The following is a 23,363-nucleotide window of genomic DNA, read 5'->3' as shown; positions in this document are numbered from 1 at the left end:
AACCTAATACAGACTCAGGGTATGTCTTCACTACCCGCCAGATCAGCAGGCAGTGATCGATCCAGCGGGGATAGATTTATCGCATCTAGTCTAGACGTGATAAATTGACCCCCGAGTGCTCTCCCATCGACTCCTGTACTCCAGTGCCACAAGAGGCGCAGGCAGATTCGACGGGGAAGCGGCAGCAGTCTACTTACCGCAGTGAAGACACCACGGCAAGTCGATTTAAGTACGTTGACTTCAGCTAGGTTATTCACGTAGCTGAAGTTGCGTAACTTAGATCACCCCTCCCCCCGCAGTGTAGACCAGGGCTTAAGCACCACCATCTTAGGCAATGTTTAAGGTGTAATAAACTTCATAAAATTCCCCTAGGATCTGTGTATGGAGAGTGGAATCCTGGCCCCATTGAAGTCAGCAGAAGTTTTGTCATTGACTTTAGTAGGACCAGGGTTTCAACCCTAGGATTTTATACACCGTGCCCATTACCATAGTATCTGAGTGCTTTGTATGAAAGATACTATGTATATACATTCAAAATCATAATGATTATTCTATATATTTATCCTAGCTACAGTACCTGAGCTTCTGATAAATATTTTAATGTATTCAACCCCATAACACTCCTCTGAGGTAGCAAAGTGCTATTATTGCCATTTTACATATGAGGAATTGAGACAGCGTCAAAATTACACGCCCAAACTCACAGGGAAAGGAGGAAATTGAACGTGGGTCTTCCAGGTCCCAGGCTAATGCCCTAACCACTAGTCAACATTCTACATACATTAAAGAGGGCACATTCAAGAGGAACAGTGTTGGTATGATAATGCCTCACCTTGCACAGATGATTGGGTGTTTAAAGAATGTGCATAATACATAGCGGGCCAGATCCTCAGCTATGCCAAGTTGAGACAGGGTATATCTGATGGAAAGCTGTCTCTGAGCACCTTTATGCTCCTCTGATTCTAGGCTGACAACACCTGGCATAATATAGAACAGCTCAAGTGGGAGCTGCTCTTAGTTATGCTGGCTGCTGTGGTCCCATAGGAGCCACTACAGCATCTGAGGATCACGTGGAGTGCATGGCTCTCTGCTTCACCCCCTTCTACTCTGGAAGACCTTAGCTGCCATTTCAATGCAAAGCAGCTGGAGCTGTGGCTATGAATCTGGGCCTGTATGTTGTACACGTATGAGTTTTTATATAACAAATGTGAAAGATTGTTATAAAACCAGACTTTTTTTCCTTTTCAGAGGATCAAATTCCTCGTGGTTTTCCCACCATTGATATGGGCCCCCAGTTGAAGGTGGTCGAACGCACTCGCACAGCCACTATGTTATGTGCAGCCAGCGGCAATCCTGATCCTGAAATAACTTGGTTCAAAGATTTCTTACCTGTTGACACAAGCAACAACAATGGACGTATCAAACAATTACGATCAGGTAGGGTCTCGTTACTGTTTCCACTAACGCCCAGAGTTGTTCTCTCACACTATTTTTTTATTTATTTATAGGTAAAAATTTCTCTTCCTCTTCTCTTTTCTGTGTTACTGAATGTGTTGTCTATGTCTGTGATGCTGTCATAGCCTGTTCCAGAGTCCGTCTGTGTGTGTGTGTGTGTTTTGCAGCTTCTGTTCACTCCACATTGCTCACTGCTGTGACTGTATTTTTGATATTTTTTTCTTTACTGCTTTTCCGCAGTATTTGACGGATCCATTTTCTCCTCTTTCTTTCTTTCTTTCCTTTTTTTTCCCCACAAATTTATTTCAACATTGGACTTCATTCAGAACTTTCAAGGAGTGCCAATGGTTATATTCATCAAAACCAAAACTTTCATATTTAGACACTAAAAATATTCAATAAAAAGTGTGTTTTGTGCTGTCTTTTCCACATTTGAAGCCACCAAAGATTAGCCAGTTTGGACACAACTTCTTTCCTCTCACTAATACATAAAACACAATACTTTTTCCCATGTGTAACCATACCTTTAGAAAAAAGGGTGGGTGGGTAAAAAAAGTCCTTGGGTAACCTATGAAAAAAGGGCTTTTTGCTGGCTGAGCATTTTTCCAACACATTTAGCCACAGTAGTGTGCGCCCACGCTAAAGTTTTCTGAATCCTACATTGTCTGGATCTACAGAAGCCTGCTTTTGGTGTAGACTCCAGCTTTTGCTTCTCTCTCTTTGCCCGTTGCACTTCCCTAATAGTCCTTTCACCCCCCATCCTTCCCACCTTAGTTTATTCTTTTGCTCTCGTTAGATTTAAAAAAAAAAAAAGATAACTCTAAATTCATTAAGTTTAAAGCTTATCCCCAAATAATATAATGGGGCGATAATAAGCCTTTTGCCTTGGCAATGATAGTGATATTGCTGTAGAATCTAAGTTGTTTAATCACCTGTCTTCCCAGAATTCTCAGCTTTTGACCTGTCCTGTGATGTTAAATCGTCTTGTTAACTGACTCTTTGCTTGTTGTCAGCAGAACTGTGTAAATTAACCTACTGTTAATGTAAATTAAGAATTAATTTTCACATGTGACGTAGATTATTTAGTATATAAAGTTTTAACTGAAAACTTTGTGCCAAATTATAAGGAATATAATAATATTTTTATGCTGTCTTTCTTCTCTCCGTATTTAAATCTCCAGAATCTATTGGTAAGTGCTTAGTTCTGAAGCGCACTTCACCCCCACTAATTTCCATATTCAGATTATTATTATATTACTATGATGATTATTATTCTTAAAATGCATGGCATGCATTTTACTAACAGTCAGTGTAGTCACCAGATCTCCGTAGTGGCGCACACACACACCTCCACAGAAATGTTGTATCGATCATAGCAACACCTGTCTAGAAGAAACAGTACACAAGTATCACATAGAGTGCAGTGAATGCCATAATCCAACTTAAACTGCAGTATTTGTTTCCAGATAGACTTCAGTGTATCCTCTCTCTCTATCTATATATATATAGAGAATATATATATATATACACACCCTTAAATAGAATATCCAATATTTTCCTAAACTATGTATTAAATACATTATTGTAAAGTATTTCTTTAAGGATGTGAGGCATATACGATATATTTCTAACCCTTTATAACCAAACACTTAAGAACTCAGATGCTTCTCTGAGAGTGGCAATGCTGCTTTTTGTGGCCTTTGCCCTTTGTGGTACAGTGCAACTTGCTTTTATAATCTAATAATACTATCTAATATATTCCTGTTTTAAAAGTATAGTAATTCAAGTTTTTTTAAGACCTTATTTAATTCTGTAAATCTAATTTGATTCTTCTTCCAAAGCCCTAGCCTCCTTCTTCTCGTACTAATGCTTCTTCTTTCTAATCTTATTTGCATTCATATTATCCACCCAGGTGGTACACCAATAAGAGGTAAGAGTGCTGAACTAACGTTCACAGAATGATCTTACTCATTCTTTCTGTCCTTTCATCCTTCTCATCTTTGTCCTGTTAAAAAACAACAACACAGAAATGTCCATCATCTTTATTTTTTCCTTTATTCTGTTTGGTTATGATCAGTGATTCTCATGTTGTGACCTTTATTTCCACTTCCCTTTTCCTTTCCCTTATTTTGTTTCTTCATTTTTGAAAAAGATATATTTAATTTGTGATATACTTCAAAGGAAGCATATCCAGGTCTTTTGGCCATAGCCCAGTCACAGCGTACCATTTGTCCCTCTTTTTTTCTTTTTTCTTTTTTCTTCTTCTTCTTCTTCGTCTTCTTTTTTTCTTTTCTCTTTCTTTTTTTTTTTTTTGTTCAACTAGAACAAAAAAAAAAAGATCATTTTTTTTCTTCCTTAGCTGTTCTTGTTCTGGACCAAAGGCAAGGTGGTCTGGAGAACAGTTGCAGACATGCAGAAGACAACATGGAATATCTTCTTTTTGTCTTTATCTTTCAAAAAAGGTTTTTCGTTTTTGTTGTTCTCCAATTCTTTTTTTCTTTTAACTTCATAAAGTTGAAAATGTTTTTCCCCCCCTACAAAATTACAGCAATGCTTTTTTTTTTTCCTTGTTGTTTTTTGTTTTTTGTTTTTCTTGGATTTACCCCATCTCTGGATTTTTGGATCTTCTGATCTTCAGGCTTTGGAAATGAAAGGTTAATGAGTCGTCATTCTTGGTGGTGTATGGTATTGCTGGTTTTTGATACTTTGACAAAAAATGTTCACTTCTTTTATAATTCTTGTTTTGTATTTTTCTTGGGTTTTGTGACACCACACTGCTAATCCCACTCGTGGATTTTGATGGGTGTCTTAGGGGGGGCCCTCCTGAGGTCCTCAGCAGTGGTTGGTTGGTTCTTCCTTGTTGGCATAGACCATGCTTTTAAACTTTTTTTTGTCTTCTAATTCAACTGCTCTTTGTTTTTCAGCAAACGTACTAAAAGATTGTAAGTTGTGGCAAACCGTCTTTCTTTTCTTACCAATCTGCATGTCTTAAGGGAGTTTTATTTCTTTAAGAGAATATTTTGATAATTATGAATGACTAATGCAGTTTCTTTTTTTTTTAACACTTTAAGCAGCTTTTTTGTTCTTGCTGCACATTTTTGGCTTTCTTCAGCAGAAGACTTTCTTGAAACCTGTCCTGTCTTTTTTGAGAGTACCACCTTTTGCACTACTTTTGTTACAAAAAATAAAGAAACTCAGAAAAATAGAACAACCCAACAACTTAATCTCTTTTGTTTTATTTAAAAGCCATACTTCCTTGAAGCAGTCTCACCCATCTTCATTTTAATGGTCGAGGGGGAAAAAAAGTATTGTTTAAAAAGTGATTTTTTCTGCCAAATGCAAATTGTTTCCTGTGCTGGCACTGATGATGTGAAAAAAATAATCTTTGTTTTTTTCATCGCATCATTTTCTGTCTGTGCACCTTAGCAAGAAAATGAACCGACGTTGAGTGGACCTTCGCATACAGGGCTTTTCGTATTGTTAAGCGGTGTATAATTATGGATCTAGAAAACCTTCTCTGACCATGTCTTTGGCTATATATTTTATATTCATACAGGTGCCCTCCAAATTGAACTGAGTGAAGAATCTGACCAAGGCAAATATGAGTGTGTTGCAACCAACAGTGCGGGTACACGCTATTCTGCCCCTGCCAATCTATATGTCAGAGGTAGGAATGACATAACCCTGGCATCCACTCTTCATTCAGGCTCAGGGGGTGTTAAGATACTCTGAGGATCTGTGCAGTTAACTTAGTAATAAACAAACTGCTATGGTAAAAGTAACAGTAACAAAATATGTTTTAAAAGTTTAGACTCTAGAGGACAGGGATTTTTTTAAAAAGCACTCTTGAGTTCAATCTATCCTGTGACTTAAGGTTTGTAAGTATATTTACACTTTTACATCTTGGCTTCTATTTTTCCTGCATTGATTTAGACCCGTGCTTTGCATTTTTTTTATTATTATTATTTTGTTTTTTTTTCTTTCTTTTGTGTTTTCTTTTCAAACTCCTGAGGTAGTTGCTTGGTATGCTACTAATCAGCTCTGGGTGTAACTTTAAGGCAATGGGGTGTATGTCTACATAACCTCTGCTGCTGAGTTGCAAAGGAAAAGCTTCAAACTTTAAAATAATATATGCAGAGCACAATTGTATATTCTTCTTTCTTTACACACACACATCTATATCTATCTATCTATCTATCTATCTATCTATCTATCTATCTATCTATCATGTGGGGGGTATAAACACACATGCACACACACACACACACACACATATATATATATAAAAATATTTTATTTAAACATTATCAGAAAAGTGTAATCCCTGCCACTGCAGGAATGAAGCTGGCTGTACTTTAAAAATTAATTGCTTGTCTATATGACAGGTATGAATTATGAGGATACATTCATATTTCCCTGTACAATAATAGAAATGATTAATTTTAAAATCTGTGAAAGTGTTCTTTTGATTTCAAACAGAAAGAAGTGGTTCCTCTTTGACAGTATTTCCAACAGCTGGTTCATGTAGCTTTCTGTACAATATAAAGCCTATGCTTCAATACCTATAATATATATATATATATATATATATGTCTACAAACTAAGGGGATGCAGAAAATACGTGTGAAAGCTGAAACAGCTTTAAGCTTGTTACTGTAGTGTGGGTGATCTTACCAAAAATATCTAGCTTGATCTTGAAATTTTTGTGAGAAATAATGTTTCAATCAACCTGTTTTGTTTTCTTTTTTGTTTTGTTTTGGGTGGTTTTTTGGCCCAAGAAAAGTTTCATGGCATCCTTAGAAAGTTGTTTGATCCTTTTTCCCTCCCTCAAAAAAATACTGACTTTCCTGTACTGCATGAAGCATGTGTACCTTTTTTATCCAAAGGAAAATTTCAAAATAATGCTAGCTATTGTTTCTAACACCGTAATAGCGGCGAGAAATTGCTAACTTTTCAAGCTGACATAGGAAGATTTAATTAGAGCAAATAAAGATGTTCAAGTAGCAGTTGAAAGCCTTGATATGGCCTTTTTACTCTCTCTGTGTTTCCCTTGTTTTTCTCCTTTCCTCATTTCATTGTGTTCTGCATCAAACCCCCTACATCCCTCAGAGCTGCGAGAAGGTTGGTGTGTTTTTTACTTTTTACCCACCTTACAAAACTATTAATTAAACCAATAACAAAGAATACAAATGAAATGAATGTAGCTGCATTGTGGCCTTTTTTAAGTTAACGTTATGTTTAAGCAGAGAATGCCCTGGTCATGGCTTTTGATTCGTGCAAATGTCTAACTGTTGTGCATGATGAGAATGAACTTGGGTGCATGGCAACCTGTAACTTTTAATACTAAGGTTTGGTAAACTTGGTCAGTGTTCCTGCTTTTTTCTTTTCCTTTAATTTCTTGTTTATATTGATGCCTGCTGTTCAAGAATGATTTCCCTGCAATTGCTTCTCTAAGCAGCCCAAGCATGAAAACTAAACTCCCCTCTGTTTAAAACAATTCTGTTTGATACTACGAATTCCACATTGCCTGCTTCTTGCTTTGGGTGGCCTCTGAATTGGCTGCTGAAGGCATGTTATGCCGTTTGCTTGTTTCCCCATGCCTGTCATTCACTCACGAGGCCATCGCAGTAAGTCCCTCTTGAGTCAATAGTAGTTCACCAAAATTTAACTAAATCCAGCAGAAAGGTTTCAAACTAATACAATGTTTATTCTGTTTCTCATAGTGCCTTATTTTATTTTTTGTTTTTTACTGATTAAAAATAATGTTTTACGATTAGCTTCTGGTTCATCAACCTCAAATAAATACAGTGCGGAGTACTTTGTCCAATTAAAGGCCTAAATACAAACCTACCTCTCTGTCACTTCTCCCTCTGCCTCCTCCTACACACATATGTGCACACACAGAGAATATCTGAAGCAGGAACACTGATTTATTGTTGCCTGGTAATTTTTTCTCGGTGTTGTGTTTGCCTAACTATTAACTATTCTGTTAATGCGATATCCTGCTATGTGTTTTCAATCAGCTGCTCCACATTTTGAATATAGAAAACCTCTAATATGACTAATCCTAGTAGTTTACTTTGCTTTCCTTACATGCAAACACAGTAGAATCCTGAATGTTAAATGTTCTGCTCTTTCCCCAGTGGCCCCACCTAACAGATGCTTCATAACAACCTGAGCTTAATCTAATATCCTCCTCCCTCTAACCCTATCCTCCTTTAAATTCCTGTTTCTGTCAACCCATCCAACCCCCAGTTTTTAGTTTTATTCTTTCTCCTAATAAGTTTTCCTTTTTGGTTTTAGCAGTTTTGTTTCTTTCTGTAATTTTGATTCTCCAACATTTTCCTGAGCATGATTCTCTACAGATTCTGTCATTTGCTTGCCTGCATGACCAAATCCAGTACTCATACTGGTTTTGCCTTGTTTCTTCTCCTGTGACTATATATATATTTCTATGTTTGTTTCAGTGTTAGTGTGAGGTCTTGAGGCTGCATCCACTTTGAGTCTGAAAGCAAATCAAATTGCACTTTCAGTGTATTGTAGGTGATGTGTTTCAGGGCTGTGATGTGACAATGTGGTCCAGCACATTTATTCACATCAACTGGAAGTACGCAGCATTGAAGTTGGTTTTGGTACTCAACTCAAGCATGCTGTTAACCCTCCAGTTTTCTTCTGTGCATATTATATATATCTATATATATATATGCACACAAACTACATGCATATATATATATGTGTGTGTGTGTGTGTGTAACTTTTGCATGGTGTTTGTGTATTGTTAGTATATAGTTAGTCAATTGTGGGCCCCTAGTAGGTCTGAATCAACTTTTGTATGAATGTGTCTAATGATATCAACAAATAAATATAGTATAATTTACTTTGTGTGCAGACAATATACTTGTGTAGTCTGTATATTTTATTTTTTGGCAAATTGGAATAACATGTTTAAAATGTTAAATTGTGTCTGTACAGTTCATGTAGTCTATATGCAAAACTCATTTTCCCTTTTTGTATATGTTATTACTTTTTTTGTGTTTTGTTCCAGTTCGCCGGGTCCCACCAAGGTTCTCTATCCCACCTACCAATCATGAGATCATGCCAGGAGGGAGTGTTAACATCACCTGTGTTGCCGTGGGGTCACCAATGCCATATGTGAAATGGATGCTGGGGGCTGAAGATCTGACACCCGAAGATGATATGCCAATAGGGAGGAATGTCCTTGAGCTTAATGATGTCAGGCAGTCTGCAAACTACACTTGTGTTGCTATGTCCACCCTTGGTGTTATAGAAGCAATAGCACAGATAACTGTCAAAGGTACTTTACATATATAATCTGTGTATATGTAGACATGACTTGTTCTTTGTTTTTCTGACACAGTTGTTAAAAATTGATAACTTCCTTAAAGAAGAAGATGATCTGTATTAGCTTTAGGCCAAATTCTGGCTTCAAGTAGCAGAAGTGTGTAGTGTAGGGTGTAACTGTGCTCAGCACCCAGGACTGTAAGTCACCTTGTTACCTACTGTGTCCAGTGAGAGGAAGTCTGTCTTAAAATAATAGGTCATCTTGTCCAATCCCCTGCTCAAAGCAGGACCAACGCCAACTAAATCATCCCAGCCAGGGCTTTGTCAAACCGGGCCTTAAAAACTTCTAAGGATGGAGATTCCGCCACCTCCCTAGGTAACCCATTCCAGTGCTTCACCACTCTCCTAAAATAGTGTTTCCTAATATCCAACCTAGACCTCCCACACTGCAACTTGAGACCACTGCTTCTTGTTCTGTCATCTGCCACCACTGAGAACAGCCTAGCTCCATCCTTTGGAACCCCCCTTCAGGTAGTTGAAGGCTGCCATCAAATCCCCCCTCACACTCTTCTCTTCTGAGTCCCTTTGATTCATTCTCCTGTGACTTCCAGCCCTGACACTGACTACTCATAGAAAACCTTCTGCACCCAAGGGTACCATGTATCCCAGTTTTACCTTAAACCACTGCTGCTATGAGCACTTACAATAAAACAAAAGCAGATTTATTTAGGAAAGAATAAAATTTCATCTAGAAATGAGAGAGGGTGATGCAAGTAAATATTTACAATACAAAACTAAATCATAAATTGTAAACCTGGGCCTATACTTATCAATAGTTATCTTTTCTGGTCTAATAAAGTAGATTTCCCCCACACCCCGCAAAGTTCAGTCTGTTGCACAACTGGATGGTTTCTCAAGAATCAAGATCCATATGTTCATGAAAGCACTTCCCATCCACAGGTGGTTTCGTCAGTGAATGGATAGTGCTTCTCCCTCCTCTGCATTATACTGCAAACAGCCTTTTGTTTCTATATCACAGACAGGGCAAACCCCTTGTTGTAAAGCTCATTTTTCATCTTCAAGTGGTATTGATAGTTGCCTCTGAAGGTTTACCAATCAAAATCTTACTATTGCATATGGCTAAACAATTGAGCTTTGCATTATATCACCAGCCAAATGGGGCAGGGTGACAACTCCCCCTTGCCCACATGGGCCATCACCAAGACACATTATCTCCTGATGACTAATTTCTACTCCAAGTCCATAAAGCATATTTTCAATATTAATATATTATTCCTTAAATATTACCTGTCTGTACATCTCACAATGATCAAGAATCTTGACAAATTACAAGCTCTCTGTAGATACCTTGTATGTTATTCTTTATGGCCAAATGTCTTTAAGAGGTGTTTGGTGTGTGAGTTTGTCTGGTCTGAAGTGAGAGTTTTTTTGCAAAGAACAGGGGACCCTTTGCCAAGGGGTTCCATGTAGGATTACCATATTTCAGGTTCCCAAAAAGATGATGCTGGAGGAGAAGGGGGTGTTGGAGGGGGGTAGAGTGGGGGTCCTGGAGAGGTGTATATGTATTGGGAAGGGTAACTGGGGGATGCTGGAGGGCATACCTGTGGCAGAAGTATTCAGTGGGGGGCAGTGTTGTTCGCTGTCACAGTGGCAGGGCGGCTGTTGCAAGCCCAGGACACAGCACCAACTGTCAGTCAGCATCTCCCTGCAGGGCCCCCTCAAAGACCTGGGAACCAGGGCTGCAGGCAAATGGTCCAATCAGCTGGGGATACAGGGAGGGACCAGTTGGGAAGCAGACTGATTGAGGTTCATTCTGAGCTATAATGTTTGCTCTGCAATAACACCAGACTTTGACCCTTATTTCAAAATTCCACCCAGACGGAGAGTGGACTACAAAAAAAAAAGGTCATGTCCAAGAAAACCTGGATGTATGGTAACCCTATGTCCATGTCACACAGGGGTTGTGCAACTCAAATGCCCAAGTGGTGATGCCCTGAGATATGTGCAGAGCAGAATGATTTAGGGCTGGTTCTAAGAGCAGGGCCAACTCTATTGCTTCTTAATGCCAAGTATTGTGTCCTGCCCCAGTGCCTGCTGATAGAGCTACCCCCTGGCTAATGCTAATATTTCATTGGGCAGTCCAAAAGAGAATGTAGATCTAGACTATGGCTAACTTCTAGGCATGTTTCCTGGGCAGTGAAAGCTCCCTCTGCATTCTCCTACTCAATGCATAATCTCATTTGTTGAAAGAGAAAAGGAAGCCCGAAAACAAACATTGTTATTTTGTCATGTGCAAATAGCGGGTTTTCCTTAGCAATAACAACTTCTCTTTTTTTGTATGAACAAAACTGCAATGTGAATGGGACAGAAAGTAAGAAACAGAAGCATAGGGTTTGGGCGGAAGCTTTTGTAGGCTGATGTGTTTTCACCATGGGTAGACACTGCACAAGCAATACAGGTAACAGAGATGTGTACAATTAATGGTGCCCACTTTTCCACAATTTACAATACATTTGTGCTTCACTATGCAGCTAAGTGAAACTGGTTCTATAATTGTCTTTGCAGATAATTGTTTAACAGACTTCTTAGATTCTGGAAAGCTGTGGCAGTAAGCAGTGATTTGGAGGGAAAATAGGCTTTAAGAATAACCACAGAAAATTATTTAGGACTCGACTTTTGACTTGGAGTACATGCCTATGCAAGAAAGTAAAAGCAAATGAGAACAACCCCCTTAAAATCCTGAATAGTCTACCTGGACCTTGAATCCAGGCACACAGCTGTATACCTACTTACTTCCTCTTCAGGATACATAAACACAACAGAGTGAGGTAGGGGGAGAATCTTAGCTCTGCTCCCCACTCACTGGCCAATGCACCTGAAGCAAGTGTGTAATAGTTAGCTGCTGATGTTAACTTCCATCCAGAGCAAGGAGGAAGCAAGACTTGTGACTGGAAGGCCTCCTGGGGTGGTGCAGTTCAAGGATGTGCCTAAACTCACTACACAGTACATAAGATCCAGTACCAAAGTACTGAGCATGCCCCATGAGGTGTTGATTCCCCTAATCTCATACTGACTGCAGGCAGAGATCAGTTCAATTCCTTACAGGATCAGCCCTTATAGTATAGTTGCACTTCAAAACGTGTCCTTGTTTGCAATGTTCTTTGAATTTAGTCCATCTATCTGGCCTACTCCTGCATTACTAAAATTATAAACTACCGATTCAGGCAGCAATAATATTAGTAGATAAGCAAACCTCTCATTTCATTACTGTGTTTTGCTACCTTCATTCTAGCTAAATCAAGGGCCGTATACTTTTCAAAAGCAGCAATGGTTAAAAACTTGATGGCTGATTTTCAGAGTTATTGGTTGTCTGCAACTCCTGCTGAGTTCATTAGAAACTGAAGGTATCCAACACCTCTGCAAGTCAAGCCTTAACAGTGCACGCTCTCTCTCTGCACGGCTGTTCTTGTGCAGGTGCTTAGTGGATCTATGGTAAAAATCATTATTGTGCCATATATCAGAAGACCTTTTTTAATGTGGGATATGAGATATTTCTGTGTTCTCTATTAAGTTTCTGGAATAAATAACAGTACTAAACAATTGGATTTCCTAATTCTAAATAGGGGATGTAGCTCCTGCCCAAATCAACTACATTTCAACCCATTTCATGTCATGATTTGCTTTGTTTGATTTCATATCACACGTTAAGAGTAAAGAATGATTGGTATGTACTATTTATTAACTTAATTTTATGGTATTATTTTTAGCCTTACCCAAACCTCCAGGAACTCCTGTGGTGACGGAAAGCACAGCAACAAGCATAACGTTGACTTGGGATTCTGGGAACCCTGAACCAGTCTCTTACTACATAATCCAACATAAACCTAAAAACTCTGAGGAACCATATAAAGAAATTGATGGGGTGGCTACAACGCGCTACAGTGTTGCAGGTCTAAGCCCATATTCAGAATATGAATTCAGGGTAGTTGCTGTAAATAATATTGGACGGGGCCCACCCAGTGAGCCAGTGTCAACAAGGACCTCAGAACAAGCACCATCTAGTGCACCTCGCAGTGTACAGGCTCGTATGTTGAGCTCAACTACAATTTTAGTACAATGGGAAGAACCTGAGGAACCAAATGGCCAAATTCAAGGATACAGAGTTTATTACACCATGGACCCCATCCAACACGTCAACAGCTGGATGAAACACAATGTGGCTGACAGCCATATCACCACTATTGGAAATTTAGTTCCACAGAAAACATATTCTGTGAAGGTTCTTGCTTTTACTTCTGTTGGGGATGGACCCCTCTCTGCTGACATTCAAGTCATCACTCAGACAGGAGGTAAGACTGCAATATGGTGGAATAAATTACATACATGTAGAAATTGGGCAGAGAGTATTTGAGTGAGTGAATGTTGGGAAATAAATATTTCCAAGAGATGTCCAGAGCTTTCTTTTTATCTTCCAAAATGTTGCCTATTAAAAGGCATCATTCACAAACCATCTTTCTGCCATTCCACAGCCCTTGCAGTCATTAAAATGGAGGAAATTATCGTCTTTATCATCAAATCTTCCATTCCCTTTTTCAGAAATGTATAAATATCAAACAATTCTACCAAAGCAACAGTATTCTCAGTGAGACTGTGGAGAAAGCTAAATGTTGTGGCCACTGCTTGGCTGAGACAGTACTTCTGATGCTAAGTACCACACTATGTTTGTCCAGCAGTTATTAGCTGGCATTTTTACTGGTCTTGTCCTTGAATATTCTGTGGAGTTGATTTTAATGTAGATTGTATATGGGGCATCATATGTTAGATCATTTTTGTTAACATTGATTTGGAGATGTAAAATACGTATATACTACACATACATGCACATACATATACATATATCTGTATATTTTGAAAATGTTTAAAATCATATTAAAACAGTGTATATGTACACAGAAGCACATCCATGCACTTCTGATTTATAAACTTCCCTTCCCCACTCATCAACAGAAAGCACCATAGCTCTAGGTAAAACAAGGTCACTATTTCTTTGTTTTACGTTTGCAGGTAGGTTTTGTTTGTGTACGGGACCTTTACGTCTATGAGTTAATTTTATTATCAAATCACTAGCAAGCTCAGTGAATGCAAAGAATGTTTATGAAATCAAAAGCCAGAAATTCTGGTTGTGCTAAACTTCAGAAATTATTTTATTGTAGCTCTATGGAATAACAACTCCTTATTATTTACTGTTCTTGAACAGTTTTCAGAGTGGTAGCAGTGTTAGTCTGTATCAGCAAAAAGAACAAGGAGGACTTGTGGCACCTTAGAGACTAACAAATTTATTTGAGCATCAGCTTTGTTTATTTATTTACTTATGTTCAAATACATTTGTTAGTCTCTAAGGTGCCACAAGTACTCCTCCTTCTTTTTGTTCTAGAACAAGATGTGTGAAATATTGCCATAGTTCAGTGATCATCTAGAAATATAGAATGCTACTTGTAAGTCAGTTGATTTTTTTAGCACTAGCAAAGTTTCTTGTAGTAGAAGTTCAAGGTCCCTCAACTTTTGAAAAACCTCTCTCCAAAATATAACTCAAGGCATTGGATCAAACTCTGCCATTGTTTACCTGCATGCAAATCCACTGACTTCTGTGGAGTTACATGTGTGTAAATGGAGAACAGAATTTGATTAGTTGTCTTGGAATTTCTGCAAGTACTGTATAATAATGGGGAAATGTGTGTACAGTCTTTAAAATTATTTAAAATTAGAAGTTTATTCATTAGTTTTTCTAATATACCTAATGGCAATGTAATTGATATTTGTATGTATATTTAGATAGTGAACACTAATTCTGGTTTTTGACATATTTGTGACATTTTTCAGAGGCCAGTCTTTAGATTGCCATATTGCTCTCCGCTTTCTAGCTTAGTGATAGATTGTATTAGATGGAGACACAACAAGCTGTTCAACCATTTTGTTCGGGAAGGGCCTGGTCCTGATCTGTTTGAGGTCAGTAGGAATTTGTCATTAACTCCTACAGAGCAACTATTTCCTGCTGTGGTCCAGTTGGACTGACCCAAGTTATGTAACTGAGCATAGTCACCTGAGGAGTTCTCCATTTATTTAAACATTTCTGGCATCCTTGTGCTGTTAAAACTTGATCACTTAATATGCCCTCCTGTGCTGTTTCTTCTTGTTGCTGTAACATGAAGTCATGATAATGATGATGCTATTGGAGTGATTCTCAGTGCCAGTCTTTTCACTTTGGGAACTGACTTGACCTGACATTTTATTTTTACACTGTCTCATAAAAACAACAGTTTTGAGAGAGGAGAGGCTTTTTAAAGCATGAGCCTGACGGAAAATGCATGGACGCATGTGAGCATTTTCAATCAACAGGATAGCGGTAGAGAAGCTGGACCTAATACAGCACTCCAGCAGGGGTGTTGGAAGTAGGGATGCTGGGGGTATGGCAGCACCCCCCTAACTTGAAATATTTTCCATCATACACAGGGTTTACAGTTTTGTTCAATGGTTTTCAGCACCCCCACTATACAAATTGTTCCAACGCCAGTGCACTCCAGCTTAGAGCAGCGCCAAACCTCGATCTAGATCCAAATTTTGTGAATGGTCCATCTTTGTAATGAGATTAATGAAAACTTCAAATACATATCCTCCCTCCTCTAAAATTTGGAGTATTCAAATCTACATTTTTGTGGCTTGAATCCCTCTCTCTCTTCTGTGTGTATGTGTGTGTGTATATATAAAAATATACACACAGAGAGAGAATGCCATAAGAAGCAGGACCTGGAATGGTGGTTGGGTTTGGGGTTCTTTGTTTGTTTTTTCTCTGTATAGAACTTAAAAACAAATGAATAACTATTTCAATTGTGTAAGCTATCACTTGATGGACCAAATCATGCTCCCATGGAAATCAGTGACAAAACTCCAATTGACTTCACTGAGGCCAGCATTTGTGTCCTAGAGTTTGATTGACAGCAGTGCCATTCAACATTATGATAGCTTGGTTTCCTTCAAAGCCTTTTTCTATTATGTGCATTGTGATCATTGGGAGGTAGGAAAATGTTCTGAGGATTTTGAAAAAGAAACACATTTGCAAGGGTTTTATTTTCAGCACCAGCATAATTAATATTCAAGTTCAATATGACAAAATGGTGCTAAAGAAACAGGCATCTTGAGTTTTACTTCTCGCTTTCTCGGTCATCTGAGTGGATCTGGTCAAAAATTTAATTGAAACTTTTTCAATTAAAAATTTGGTTTTCTAATAAACAATTTTTTTGCAAAAAGTGTCTGCTTCCATTGAAAATTTTACCTTTTTATGAAAAACTTGAACACCCTGAAAAACACAAAGTTTTTGATTTGGAACCATAATCTAAACATTACATTTCAGCTCAGTTCTCATTAAAATCTGTCCCCCTGAGCTCCCACGGTGCATCATAGGAGTAGTAGTTTGGGTACCTCATACCCACAATCTTCTTTATGGGCTGGACTCTATGCCCAAACTACATGTCCCATGTTGCACCATGGCTATGGGACTCTTATGGTGCATCTCAATGGTTCAGCAAGAGGGGAGATTATGGGCCTCATGTAAGAGTCCAATCAGGGATCCCAGCTCACTGAGGATAATGGCATGGCGCAAGGCATGCAAACTACAATTCCCAAGAGCCACGACTGCAGCTCAAGCAGACATGGCTCAATATCTAACTAATCCAGAATGAAACAATTCAATTAAGATGTTGACCACAAATATTTGGTTTTTCTATCTTTTTTCTATCTTCATCAAAAAGATGATTTTTCCATGGCATGTAGTACAACTATCCCAAGTTGCTTTTATTGTGGTTCAGTTTCACATGAGTGGGTTCAGGGTGAAATATTGTAGCTCTCTAGCTGAGGGTCTAGCATGTCTTAGAAAGTCATTTACCATTCAAAGCAGTGGCTCAAATATATATTTTAAGGAGTGACTTGTCCAGAAAAGGGGATTTTGACTGCTAGGATGGAATGGCAGTCTACATTTCATTCTTTTTTGTCTGAGGATAACTATTTGGTTCTAAACTGTGAGCAGTTGAAAGTGTTGTCTTTGTTGTATAATAAGCAGCAAATTGTTTAAAAGAGTAGCTTAAATCTGAGTTCTCTGGTATTGTTTTCCTTGCATTTCTTTAACTACAGTAAATCCAGGCAGATGACATCCTGATTTCTTATGATTTACAGTTGTTCTGTTCTTTCACCGTAAATCTTGGAAAAGCCTCTTGATCTTACCTTATGAAGTTGTCAGCAGCAACTCCATAGTTAAGGGTTGCATTTAGTTTTCAAAGTTGGGGTTTCAGTCTGTTTGTCATTGATTAAAGCAAATATTTGCCATAATCAAATTTAACACACCTACTGTTAGAGCACAGTTGTATATTTGTGGAACATTACAAATAAACACTTGGGACAATTTAAGATTTTGAAGAAATTTTAAAATAATTCCCTTTTGAAGAATAAGGACTGGTCTCTAACATGCTTTTATATCCCTGTAGCTTACAGTTGCCTTATTTTTAACACTTGTGTGTTTAACACACAGAGGTTAATTTAAAAAAATGAAAACAAAAATAATTATAATTCTTCATCACTATAATGATTTTTATGCCATCGAAACAAATGGATAACATTTTCACCATGATAGCCAACATATTAAAAAATGTAGCTATTAAAAGCCAACATAGAAAATGTTAGAACAGACCCTTTTGAACAGGGAAAACTGGATATCAGTAGGTTTGTGCAGAAAGACCCTGATCCTGCATCGTTAACATCAATGGGAGCTTTGCCCCTGACGTCAATGACTGGAGGATCAAGCCATGTATATTCTCTAAATGATGTGACTCCTGCAAATGCTGGACTTCAGCATGGACAAATTCATATATATACTGAATTGTGATGTTCTCTCCTAATTTATGTTGCCCCTCTTGTAAACTATGTCTCTGGTTCCTGGTCCCCATTCCCAGCTAATTCACTACAAAACTTGCTATTACATTTTCTCTGAAACACAATCCTCACTTTTTTAATTTTCTCAAACCAACATGCCAGAGCAGACTCCGGGTGCATCCTTCATCTTGCACGCCTCATAAAAACAATCTTCCGGCTGGGTCTCAGGGCCAGGGGTATTCCTAAACTCTGCAGAGAGGGGAAAGTCACTTAAGAGGAGCAAAGGATCTTGCTTTTATTAGCTTCCCATACCAGGAAGAACCACTATGTAGGGACTGGGAGCATTGCAGGGAGAACCAGACACTCCACAGGACAGGGAATTCCAGGAGGCATAGATAACTCTGGGAAACTCCTACATTTTAAAAAAATTACTATATAAAACACATTGTTAATGCTAAGCTACGGATGTTATGTAACATGAACGTTAAAGTGTATGTACAGTCACCACGGAACATTATAGTTAAGAAAGCATTTGAATGCATGGAAAGGAAAAATTATAGGAAGATCAGATATCTGACTGTCTTTTAAATAAATGTAAAAGGGAAAATATTATATTACACATTGAACAAAACCTTATTGTAAAGCTAATGAGTTGGATGGGGGGGGGGAGGGGGGTTCTGTTTCTAATAGAAGGATTGAAATGCAGAGAAAAACATGCAATTATAAACAAATTATTCTTGCAATTCTATACTGTAGCTCAGGAGAAGATTCTGACACCTTTCATGAACATCAAACACATGCAAAAATGTAATAATAATAAAATGTCCTGTTAAAATTAGTTTCTTGCCTAACCATCAGCAGTAATTTGAGTCCAGTTCAATCAATCATTTTGGCATCATCACTTCCCTCCTTCCTCTGTGTACGGCCCCATGTTAAAAAACTCTGTAGATGAAAATGAAGTAAAAAAATAATGCATTTTGCTCACCTAAGGCCCTAAAATTCCCTGGAGTGTCAGACATGGAGGAAGTAGAAAACAGTGCTAAATGCCCCGGAAATGCCAAAAGAGAGAAAGTGATAGTCCTGCAGCATCCTGTCTGGGAGCTCAGGGAAGGCTGTCTATGCCATGGCTATTCAGCTGGATCTCCACAAGGCTTGGGACAGGGAAAAGAGCGAGGGGTGGGGGTGCAGCTAAGCACCAAGGAGGTGCAGTGTAGAATAGTGCCAAAGAAACTGGCTATCTTCCCTAAAATTGGCAGTGGAATTGCTGAGTAATATAATGCTGATGAGGGAGCCGTAGGGTAACCAGACAGCAAGTGTGAAAAATTGGGACAGGGAGTGGTGGGAAATAGGAGCCTATAAAAGAAAAAGACCCAAAAATCAGGACTGTCCCTATAAAATTGGGACATCTGGTCACCCTAGAGCCATGCTGCATTGTGGGAAAGAGGACCTAATGCAGAAGGTAACCATTCAGATAACCCCAGCTTTCTTTACATATCTCAGTATCTGCAGGGATAACCCTGCTGATATAAAGGTGTCCCTAGGTGAAGAGGGCCACACCCTCAGACCCCTGCAATCAGATCCTACGGTGTAGCATTCCCTACACACAATGCAGCAATCTACAGGAAATTCTCTGAGCTGAAACTCATGGATTTCCTGGCCTTTATACAAGTTTTTGCATGTTAGCCACAGTATTATCGCTTCTTCCGTTCCATTTTCCAGCTTCCTTCTCCTGTTCTGTCCCTCCACTTCCCTTTCTCAGTGGTTCCTCTCCTCCTTTTAATCTACTCCTTTTCCCCTTCTGTTTTGCTTTTATTTGTTCTTCTAGGCTGTTTTTGTTTATTTTTTTTATTTTAAACTGAAAATGTGTACTTTTGTTTTATAAGCCATGGCAGCATTCTCTTCTTGCTCTGTGTTTTCTTCACTCTCTTCTTGTGCTATCTCTGACCTCTCATTCCTTTTATGTTATTTTTCTATCCTCCTGCTCAATTCATTCTTTGTATGCATGGTTTATTTGCATCCCCACTTCCTTCCTCGCCTTCCTTCTACTTGAATAAAGTGACCCACTGGGCAGGTATATGGGTTTTTTTTTTAAAAGTGACCTACTCAAAAATATACCTGCCTTGAGACACTGAATAAGTAGGGAATTTGAGCCTTGTAATGTAAAATACTATAAAGAATGCTGGAAATGCGAAGCACGGGTTACTGTGGACCTTTAACTTGAGTATAGGAGAGGGCACTGTGAAATACCTACAAGATAACTTCACTGCATCAATAGAATTAAACTGACCATATAACTGACCACATAAACTGACCATAAACTGACCACATAAAAACTCCCAGGAATACTTCTCCTGTTTTTTTCAATCATCAAACTATTTTCCTACAAGTAAATGTTTAATATATTTTTGAGTTTGTACCATCATATTTTTATTGCACTTTAGCATTGTTAGTTGTTCATTAACTTCTACAGCAGTTGGTTTACAGGTTTTGAGATTTTTGACAAAATGTACTGCACATTTACACTTTTTAATTAGTTAATCATTCTTCAATATTATCACTCTAGGTTTAAAACTGTAGAATTCTAAGGAGTCAGAAACCTCCAGGCTTATTTACACAAGTTACTTCTGTGTTAAGAGAGAGAGTAGACACAGACACAGGATTAATAAACTATCTTCGTTTGCTTTTAATTACCTTGTGTACTGTGCAGAGAGAATGTGGTATTTTAACAAAAATGGATATCAAGTGACAAAAAAAGAAAAAAATGTTTATTCCTAAACTGAAAGGGCTTCTTAGGAACAACTTTATGAAATTCTCAGCAAACACAAAATCTTGGCCCTTTCCAACTCCACTCAGCTTGTAACTTCTCCTGTTAAATCCTCCATGCCCACTGCCCGAACCTCTGACTCCTAAGCTACTTCTCTAAGAATCACGCTGCTTTCTATGTTTGCTTCTGGACATGCTTCCATGTGTACAAAGGACCAGGATAGGAACCATGATCTAGAGCAGGGTGGGCAAACTATGGCCCACAAGCCAAATCCAGCCCACCAGCCATTTTAATCTGGGCCTCGAGCTCCCGCTTGGGATGGGAGTCTGGAGCTTGCTCTGCTCTGGGGCTCCAGCCGGGGAGGGGGTCGGGGCCACTCTATGCAGCTCCTGGAAGCAGCGGCATGGTCCCCCTCTGGCTCCTATGCATAGGGGCAGCCAGGGGTCTCCATTCTGCATGCTGCCCCCACCCCAAGCACTGCCCCCACAGCTCCTATTGGCTGGGAACCACAGACAATTCATGCACATCCAAGTGAAGCACTTTTCCATAAGTGGGAACCACAGCCAATGGGCACTGCAGGGGTGGTCCCTGTGGATGGTGCAGCGTTCAGAGCCACCTGGCCGCACCTCCGCATAGGATCCGGAGAAGGGACATGCCACTGCTTCCGGGAGCCGCTTGAGGTAAGGACTGCCCAGAGCCTGCACCCCTGAGCCTCTCACCTTGCCCCAACCCCCTCGTCCAGCCCTGATCCCCCTCCCTCCTTCCGAACCCCTCGGTCCCAGGCTGGAGCACCCTCCTGCACCCCAAACTCCTCATGCCCAGCCCCACCCCAGCCTGGAGCCCCCTCCCACACCCTGGACTCCTCATTTCTGGCCCCACTCTGGAGCCTACACCCCTAACCAGAGCCCTCACCCCCTCCCACACCCTAACCCCAATTTTGTGAGCATTCATGACCTGCCATACAATTTCTATTCCCAGATGTGGCCCTTGGGCCAAAAAGTTTGCCCACCCCTGATCTAGAGGTTAGAGAATAGATCTGGAAATCAATTAATTCTTGACTCTATAACCTGCTTTGTCAATGAATCCCTGTGTGACCTTGTGTAAGTTACCTAACAACCTCTGTGTCTGTTTCTTCTATATAACATAAGAATAAGAATATACATACTTCACAGTGAAGTTAAGAATCTTAATTAATGTTTGTAGGGCACTTTGAAATCATTGGATAAAAGATGCTATTGAAATGTTTTGTTCTCCAAAAATACCTGTGCTGTAAAAAAATTCCCACTCTGTGTGATGATCATGCAATGTGACAAGTTGGATTTGGTTTAGCCTATAGTTCTATGTTGTAGAACACCCCAGCAGTAGGAGCAAGGCAACCTGCACAGTTTCCAGAGCCTGTAACTGCCTCTCTTTAGTTGCTTTTTCATCTGTGGAGGAGATCAGAAGCTGCAGATATCTGCTCATGCAGCTTGGTTCCTGTTTGCATAGCTACCGCTGAGCACCATTTTTTCTGGGCTAAAGAAGTGCCATGTATGTGTTACAGTGACATTCCTGAAATGAGTGGAAAAGTTACTGTATTTTTTAATTTGTACTCAATTTGGGCTGTGCTTATACAACGTCTTGAGGCTTTGATTCATTCCTACAAGTATTACCAGCAGTATTGTACTGGTTTTGTTTGTTGTAGCTCCCTCTGTTTTGTTGTGGAGTTGTGTAGAAGCCAACCCTTCCCGCTCCCTTCCCCCCCCCCCCCAAATTCAAACATTGCCTGAGTACAAATTGAAAATATCTGCCACAAACAATAAAACAGGTGGAGTTAAGCTTCACTGCCTGGTTGGCCTCCCATGACATTTTAAGTAGATCCCAGCTTTAAGATAGTAAACAAGGACTTCAAGGAGAAATCCTTGAGGAGAGAGATGTTGGCGATGAGTGTCTCACAACATATGATCACTGAGAACCAAGAAACCTTTCTCCATCCCATCCTGGGGAGCGTTTTACCAGTTGGCATGGCTTCCTTGTTCTGTTTAGTTTTCCTAACTTCATAGGAAACTGCAAGGAAATTGTGCAAATTTAAGTGGAGAAAATTCAGGACCTGAATGGATTACTTGATTTCTCCTGTGCAAAAACTGCTTGATTACTTTCTGCAGCTGTCGGTTAGATTATAGACAGCGTCTCTTATGGAGTTGTTTTGGCCTTTCATGCGTTTGGAGAAAGGAAGTTAATCTGCGTGGTTCAGATTTTTGAAATAAGAATAGCTTATTTCTTCGAAAATCTTCTATCTTCCTAATATCATGAGATAGCTATGTTGGTCTCACAAAATAGATGAGATCTCCTTTTGAACCTCACCATAACTGTGAGGTGGAATTTCTAACATGGTTAATTTTATGCTTTGTGGCAGCAACTGCAGCTCACAGGGGAAATGATCATAAGGCTTTCGGGACTCTAATCTATTTTACATAAAGTCCCACAAGGACAAGGTGATGTTACTGACTCTCCCTAGATTCCAGCCAAATGTGGCATTGGAATTACACCATAATTGCTCAGTTACTCTGCCAATATTCTTCCCAATATTCATGCTCATCCAAGTGAAGCACTTTTCCATAAGTCTGATAGCACTGTTTCATACCTTTTTGTTTTGTAGAGCAGGCAAAGTCCCAATGAGTGTCCACTTGTCTTTTTGCTTCATTTGATACAATTACACGTGGGACAATCCATGTCAAAAAGAAATATGTCCAAATGGCTTTCTGAACTCAATGGCTCATTATTATGCTTTGGCAGGCCGACAGTACAGTCACTTTAAGCCATATTTAGTAGGAGGCAAATTGCAAGTATCACCGCCTCCAGTTGGTTCCTATCCAAGAGAGTTGTAAGGCAGCCACATGGAGCTCTGTGCATACATTTATGC

General features: G+C 39.3%; 1 protein-coding gene across 40 annotated transcripts in view; it reads left to right on the top strand.

Annotated features, from left to right (window-relative positions):
* Positions 1-23,363, top strand: part of PTPRD (protein tyrosine phosphatase receptor type D) — a 1,703,394-nt gene that overhangs the window by 1,510,386 nt on the left and 169,645 nt on the right. For 26 of the 40 annotated variants that reach the window (XM_048850700.2, XM_048850704.2, XM_048850702.2 and 23 more), the window contains 5 exons: positions 1,249-1,437; positions 3,368-3,385; positions 5,012-5,122; positions 8,501-8,770; positions 12,546-13,127. In XM_048850700.2, the coding sequence (XP_048706657.1) occupies positions 1,249-1,437; positions 3,368-3,385; positions 5,012-5,122; positions 8,501-8,770; positions 12,546-13,127 (1,170 nt within the window). Of the gene's footprint in view, positions 1-1,248; positions 1,438-3,367; positions 3,386-5,011; positions 5,123-6,301; positions 6,577-8,500; positions 8,771-12,545; positions 13,128-23,363 lie in introns of those variants that run through there. The other 14 variants (XM_048850717.2, XM_048850713.2, XM_048850711.2 and 11 more) reach the window with 2 other exon arrangements.

Source organism: Caretta caretta, chromosome 5 (genome assembly GCF_965140235.1).
Source record: "Caretta caretta isolate rCarCar2 chromosome 5, rCarCar1.hap1, whole genome shotgun sequence".
NCBI classification, from domain to species: Eukaryota; Metazoa; Chordata; order Testudines; family Cheloniidae; genus Caretta; species Caretta caretta.
The sequence above is the reverse complement of the archived record's forward strand: the minus strand, read 5'-3'. Positions and strand labels throughout refer to the sequence as shown.